This window comes from Orbicella franksi, unplaced genomic scaffold, assembly GCF_964199315.1.
Source record: "Orbicella franksi unplaced genomic scaffold, jaOrbFran1.1 SCAFFOLD_176, whole genome shotgun sequence".
In the NCBI taxonomy this organism is placed as follows: Eukaryota; Metazoa; Cnidaria; class Anthozoa; order Scleractinia; family Merulinidae; genus Orbicella; species Orbicella franksi.
The window spans coordinates 32,000-39,494 of NW_027670482.1; the positions used below are offsets into that span (position 1 = coordinate 32,000).

General features: G+C 39.7%; 1 protein-coding gene across 1 annotated transcript; it reads right to left on the reverse strand.

The window, feature by feature from the left end:
- Positions 1–1,141: 1,141 nt before the first annotated feature.
- LOC145472051 (DELTA-alicitoxin-Pse2b-like) lies at positions 1,142–6,986 on the reverse strand. The gene is made up of 2 exons (XM_081454915.1): positions 6,593–6,986; positions 1,142–3,633 (listed from the first exon to the last, which is right to left on the reverse strand). The coding sequence occupies exon 2, from the start codon at positions 3,578–3,580 to the stop codon at positions 2,126–2,128; it is 1,455 nt and encodes a 484-aa protein (XP_081311041.1). The 5' UTR covers positions 3,581–3,633; positions 6,593–6,986; the 3' UTR covers positions 1,142–2,125.
- Between the last annotated feature and the right edge of the window lie 509 nt (positions 6,987–7,495).

Below are 7,495 nucleotides of genomic sequence, written 5' to 3' on the forward strand. Positions count from 1 at the left end.
ATTCTGCTTTCGTTGTAAGTTTTCATTCCACGAGAAGCGACGTTCGAGTCAAGTTTGACAGTGGCGTGATTTTCCTGGACCAATCACAATTCTTTTGCTACGCATAGCAACCAATGAGATTGCTAACAGATTACGTCAAATGGCTTTTCTTCGTGTTCGCCAAAGTGGGCAAAGGCCGGCTTTCGAGTTATGTTGAACGATTTTGAAATAAACAAAGCTTTATCTGTAGTAGTTTGTTTCGTTATTAAATAAAACAAATAGATTCCATGTTGCCGTGCGTCTGTTCAGTAATAGATCACAGAAGACGCCAAAATGTGGTAAGAACATCAGTGACACACTCGGCTATCGCCTCGTGTGCCACTTTTCTGTTCTTAACACATTTTGACGTCATCTGTGATCTATTACTGAACAGACGCACGGCAACATGGAATCTATTTGTTATATAGACAGCGCATTGAATTGGGAGGGTGTAAGAAATGCATGTCGAACGCCGGAAGGAACGCGCACGTAACACATGGTTCAACAGGCTAAAAGCCACATCTGGATAACTGGTTTGATACTGAATAATTAAAGACTGCAAAAGTTAATGTTTTCAACCTAACGAGCTTTTAGTTAAAACTAATTAGGCAGAGGTCGCACTTACTTATGGGTATAAATTCTGTCATTTCATGCTCGCCACATGTGTGACCCTTTTTTGGTAACCAGACCTAACTATGGCCTAAGAACCTAAAAATCAAAGAGGCCAATGACCTGATTCAGGTTATTATTTTGCTTCATGTATAACAAAGATAGTATTAACTCAATATTTTCATATTTGGAGGGAAAGTAAAGGCAGAGGAATGGCTATCTTTCTTTATTCAGTTGAAACATAAAGAATAATTCTCCATATTGTCAAGACCTTGGGCCGATATCCCACTCCCAGTATGGCCCTCGCGCTTGGTTAATTAAGATATTTAACAATTATTCCACGGGCGCGCGTTGGATATGAGATGGTAGATAGCCAACGAAGGCGCGTTGCGCCAAGTTGGCTATAACCATCTCATATCCAACGTGAGTGGAATAATTGTTTTACTAAAAACGCTCCCAAAATATAGAAAACTAAAATAAAATAAACCCCCCCCCCCAAAAAAAAAAAAAAAAAAAAAAAATTACGCGCTCATTTACCATATTTGTTGAGCATGGCATAATGCTCATATATCATGATGGCTAAACTAATGACTGAAAACTCTTGATAAAACACTGTAGCCCTCGCTATTTGTGTGTACGTATACTCTGCTGAGTGGAGCTGGAAAATAACCACCTTATTCTAAGACAGACTGACCAAGAAGACGACTTCTCACCGAACGCAAAATGTGTTCTGGAAGCCGACTCTCTCTCTACCATGAACCCTCTCCCTTTTCTTTTTCTTTAATGCTGTTGAAACTCCCTTAAGCGACCACCCAAGATTTCATGCCTTTGTTGTTGCTTACAGGAGATGGTCGCTTACGAACTTAGACCATACTGGGTCAAAATTTTGCCTCATTAGAATATGGTAACTGCCGAGACCTGCCCCATGTGCTAATCCCGAACCAACGTTTTATTTTTGTGAAAAGTCAATTTTAAGAAAAATATCCGTTACTTCCCATGGAGAAACTTTTAGCTCTAAAAGTGGTCACAGTCGCTTACGATAGGTGGTCACTTACAAGAGGTTCTAAATATAGTGATTTGACTTGAAAATTTTTGGTATTTTGGAAAACTGACGCTGAGGAGAGGCGGTCGCCGAGGAGAGGTGATCGCAACTGGAGGTTAGACTGTGGTTTTCTTTTAGCATTTCCATCACTCAAACAACTCTAGCTTTGATGCAATTTTTAATTTAACAGTTAAAAGTTGATTTCACATGCAAGTAAACTTAGTCATCAAACTTATTTTACATGCAAGTAAACTTATCCATCAAACTTATTCTACAAACTAAACTTTGCCATCGAACTTGGCCAACACTGATAATTGGAAATTACCAGTGTAGACGATATTCAGTCTTCAACTCTACAGATCTTGATCTTCCACTGGCCATAGTCTTACTGATACCTACGTTACAATATTTCTGTGATCACTTGGAGTGCAATCGTTGATATGAATATTTGGAAGATTACAGTTGTTCTTCTTTTCCTTTCGGTTGGCCCTGACCGGGATCCTTTGCCTTGTGGTGAGCGCCATGGTTAGCTGCTGATTTACGTGGGACGTAATCCTTGCTGGGTAAGGACCACACAACTTTCCGCCAATCGCGATGTTTGTTATAGCAAGCACAATACGACCCAGCGTATTTCCAGTCGCAACCTTGCCATCCCCAGTCTTCCCCAGTGTTAGCGTATGCACTTTCCTTAGATGCTCCTGTATCTTGTTCCACGGTCTTGTAGTGGACACAAGTTTGGCCTCGGCAAGAACACCAAACGGGTTTATAATGGCAGTCGTCGTCGCTGTGGCAACCCTCTCTAGCGAGAGAACACTCGAATTCTGGATACTTGTCTTTGGACTTCTCGGTGTAGTCAAATTTCTGTATTTGAACTTTGTTATTTCCTTTTCCACCTTTTACGTATGGACAACCATAATTCAAGAAGCCGAGGTAGTAGTACTGCAGGTTTAGGCCGCGGACGTAGTTGGGTGATCCTGATGGAAAACGGCCTTGTAGAACTTTCCAAACGGCTCTGAACGTGTGCTGGACAGATGAATGTGTGTCTGCGGCCTCATTCATAAGCTTTTGAATCAGTTCCTTAGACCTGTCGTGTAACAGCTGGCTACGGGTTTCCCTGCTTCCTCCTCTAATGAACAGTTTATCAGTCGTACTCATATCGCTTGCTTTAGATGATTCACTTTTACTTATATTTGCGCATGCAGAGACACCGACCTTTCCAACGGATGTGGGGCCTGCGAAAGAGACGCAGCTTTTCACCTGGAAATCTCTTTCACTGTAAGACTCAGAGCTCCGTGAAAATGACATTTGTTTTATTCTTACTCCACGCATAACAGAAGTAACAACATGGGAACCGTAATCGTCCAAGAAATCATTGTATGACCTCCACGAATTTCTCTCCCAGGGTTCATCAATCTTCAACGGCAATCGTTCCAATTTCTCTATAAAGCTTTGCTTGAACTCGAAGCTTTCGTCATTTAAACAGTCTTTGTTTAGATGGATCTTTTCTGTTAATGCCTCGACGATTAAGGAAATTCCACTCACCTTCGATTTGCTTGAGCTTGTGCTCTGTGTAACACTATTGAGAGAAGTGCTAAGAGAATAAGCTGACTGCAGTGAGGCATCTAGTCCGGCTTGGGTGGCCAATTTAGAGTAGAAGGCCTTAGTACTCTCATAGTATTCAAAAAGACTTCTTGTGGAGTTAAGTTTTTCTTTTCTGAAGCATTCTGAAGGAAAAGGCTCAAAAATGCTTGTTTCTTTTTCCTTAAAGTCCTCCAGTAAGTTGGTTTTTCCAAGGTTAATGACTTTTCCAAGCTCTTGTGTTTCGCTGGTCGTCAGAGTGTCTTCGGTTCCTCTGGCACTGGGTAAAGATATCGCTGTCAGGTAAATGACAAGCATCAAGGGGAAAATCATGGTTCCAGGGTGTGCTGCCTACACGGACAACAGTGTCAATCGAATAACACAACCTGCGTGAAAAGATTATATATAGTGACAACTGATTCATTGTCGCTCCTGAATACTTTTGCATGAAAACATGAGTAGAACATAAATTGTTGGTTCTGTTGCACTGTTTAGTTACGTACACATGTTGCGCCTTGATTTCTTGGATTACCGTACCCAAATTCAGAGGCCATGTCCATTGCCGTGATATCCTGAATCATATCACACTGACCTGATATGGCTACGATATTGTGATTATTTCGCCGAATTTGGGTGCGGCAAATACCGCATCGTTCCTTTTTAAGCATGTATCGAAGGCATATTAGGCTCGCATGGTCTCGTCATGAGTATTTTGGCTTAAATACGTCTCGCCAAAATACGAAGCATGGCGCGACCAAACCGCCTGATATGCCGCCGAAACGTACCCAAAAGGTACGATTAGGCATAATTAATAAACGTTTTGCATTTGGATATTTTGTCATGACCCTAGGCTACTTGAGTCCTCCTGGATTACTTGTTATATATGACTTGCACAATATCTAATAATTATGACGACCGTTAGTACTCGTTTTTTTCCCCCAGTATCGCGAACTCGTGATCTCGTGTACCACAAGCTTATAATCGTTAAAAGCTGCTGCACACGTGCTTAAGACTGCACGCTTCAGATTGATTGTGGTAAAAGTTTCCTCACCAACTTACTATGTTATCAGTTTAGGAAGCCGTAACTGGGGATAAGTTCGTGACACCATGTCGAAATTTTTTTAATACCCATGCATTTGCACGGCATCCATTTTCAAAAGAAAACGGGAAAGATACAGTAAAAGTTTACGTTTAAGGCAACGAACTATTGTTTTGCACGTAAGATGAAACAATTATCATGAATTTGGTTCGTAACATAATTTAGGCAAACCACATATCCTTTCTAGATTTTAGGTGATTGCTTGTCAATAATGTGATTCCAGTTCGCCAATGATTTTATCGTGTCTCTGGCGATTTGTAGGATATCGACTGGATTAGTACGTCAAGCCCAGTTTAAATTGACTCTGATGATATTCCGTAAGGAAGAAAAAGACAAATAGGGATATTATAATTATACATCATGCAATTAGGCATTAGCCATGCAGTTGTAATTTCGAGTGGTACTTCTCAATCACTGACGTTCTAATTTTGTATTCATTTTAATCCCAAATTCCCCTCGAAATAATGTGATTACTTATTCTTATAGTGTTTTTCTTTATTTAAGCAAACATTCATGTTGAGGTTCCTTCAGTTTGAAGGTGCATGTACAACATACATCGCGAAACTTACGCAACATACCATCACATAGCCCCGTTGAAAAAAGTCTCCCTTTCATAAAATTTGTTATGTGCCATGTTAACTCAAGATAACATAACATGTACTCATTTGCTACTCAGTCTACGAAATATCTTAAACTGGCTTTGATCGCGATAGCCATGCTTATGATTACTCGTTGATCCTCAATCGATCCGAAACGTAAACCTATACAGCGTATTGCTCTTGGGAACTTCAATTCCTATATATTAGCCGCATCGTGGTCTAAAAAGCCTCTACTTCCCCTCTACTGGTTTTCTTAACGCCGTCGTGAAAAATCGTTATTGGAATTTTTTGTTATCAGCCTTTAAGAAGCTTAGTCTTACTTCTATAAAAATTGTTATGTACCATGTTGACTCTCTGAAGACTATATGATTACATAACATGGATTTCTTTTCTACTCCGTTATAATGCATCGCAAACTAACTTTAACTACGATAGTCACACTCATGGTTCGAGTCAATCCTCACTCGACCTGGAAACGTTGTACACATATATAGGAACTATCAGTTTGACATAAACACAGTGCATTGCGCACGAGATCGAACTTCAATGAGATATGGCGATTAGAGAAAAATATTAACGAAAACAGGCTGACTCCTGTTCCATTAACAAACAAGCCAGGACTCAAAACTTTAAATGAGAAATTACATGTCGCGACAAAATTGTAAAGTGCCAAACTTTAACTGACAACCAGCTTTTCACCAGTGACAACTGATGGTTATACCACTCCCACACCCTCCAAACCGGTACACGTACTCAGGACGGGTATCAGAAGAATTGAAGACTGAAATCTTTTTTTGCGATTTACATCAGAAAACACAAAGCATCCATCCTCTCCTTTTAAACCCAAATGAATGTGAAAAGATTGATTCATACCTATATAATTTAAAACAGTGCACAGCTCAGTTTAACTTGCTTCTTCGATTATAGTAAGGGTTAAATGACCAGTTCTATACTTTTCGAGAGAGCCCTGCAGATGAAATGGAAACCCCGAGAAAATCTTGAGATGGAGAGGCCCCCTTTATTTTTGTAAAAACTGCGAGAAGCGTAATGTTTTTTGTGGACCCATTCTGGCAATCTTCTTTATTTGTTCCTTTCGTTTTTTACTCGTAGTTTGGGCCACTTTGATTGCCAAACCTCTATAAAGTCAAACTTTGTTTAAAGAAAATATGTTTTAATTTGAGTTTGAAAGAGATGACGCTTATTATCAAGTTTACAATTCTTTGTACACGTGGGATTAGAGAAATTGGGATTACAAATTAACTGTGCTTTCCTATTTGTGAAAGTTCATTAACCATCAATCGCATTTCAGTTAGTTAGAACGCCCCAGCTTGCCATCAGAAGAATTTCCGGCCGTTTTGTGTGGGTTCGCAGGCTACAGGTTGCGGTAGCCATCGGAGTATATACATATAGACCTACATAACTTTATTTCGGGTCGAAATTACAGGGTAGCTAGAAATTCTGCTAATTTCTTCGAGGAAAATAAACATTGCAAATATGGAAACAAAAAGTTCAACTATTAACAGTTATGTTTGACTACTAGCATTGAATTGATTTTAAAATAAAGAATTGCCGGTGGAATCCTCTTCATAACGGAAAACCCATATTGAAACAAACGCGGGGAAAAACAATTCAGTTTTATCTACTAACCTCCAAAACCTTCAGGTTATGGACTGCTCCGGCTCTCTTCTGGTCTCTTCGTGGAGTGTTGATGTGAAGGGTATCACCTGAAAGGCGCGTTTTATTTACAAACACAGGCATTGTTCCCTAAATTTGGAATTCTTACCTCAAGAATAGTTGACAGGTCGGCAAGTTTGTGTAAGAAGTGGATAGGTTCTTTTTCCAAGGGAGGATCCATGGATGAAAGGGAGGAAAACTTGAACTGACTGAATAATTTAATAGGCCGCCCACTTCCATATTAGTAGGTTTTTCGCTGGTTCTTGCAAAACCACCACACGGCCGCGGCTCTTGTTTTCTTTTAACTAAAGTTAAATTTCATTTTCTTTTTCCTCATGTATTTTTTGAGTAATTTACCAGAGAAAGTATTAAGACGCACTATACGTATAGTATAAGGGTAATTCCCATTTTAAGGAATATTTATAGAATTGTGTGATGGACATCAGAGTAAGGGAGATACGTCACTCAACAAAACTAATAACTGTCAAAACAGCGGGTTAAGTTACTTTATGTTTTCTGGATAAGTTTGAAATAGTTTTATTCATTTTGTTACTGTCAAAGCATTCATCTGGTAATAAAAATTGAACTCTATAAGGCCGAGGGGGGGGGGGGGGGGGGCTATACTCCCATAAAACTTTTGCGTGGGGTTGTGCAGCCCGCTTCCCAAAACCCTTTCCCTGTTTATGACCAAAATCTGCGATTTTCCCTGCCCAATTTATTACCTGATAGCCAAAAATTCGATACCCTATTTAATACCTGACCCTTACTAATCAACGCCCTGTTTCAGACCTGCCTTATAATTAGTTCTCTAGTTCAGACCAATGTTGAACATAATTTGTGAAGTGCTTTTGTTGATGGTCTTTTCGATAACGATGG

What these genes read in the sequence shown, in the direction of transcription:
- LOC145472051 (XM_081454915.1), bottom strand. Translation starts at nt 3,580, where the DNA reads ATGATTTTCCCCTTGATGCTTGTCATTTACCTGACAGCGATATCTTTA.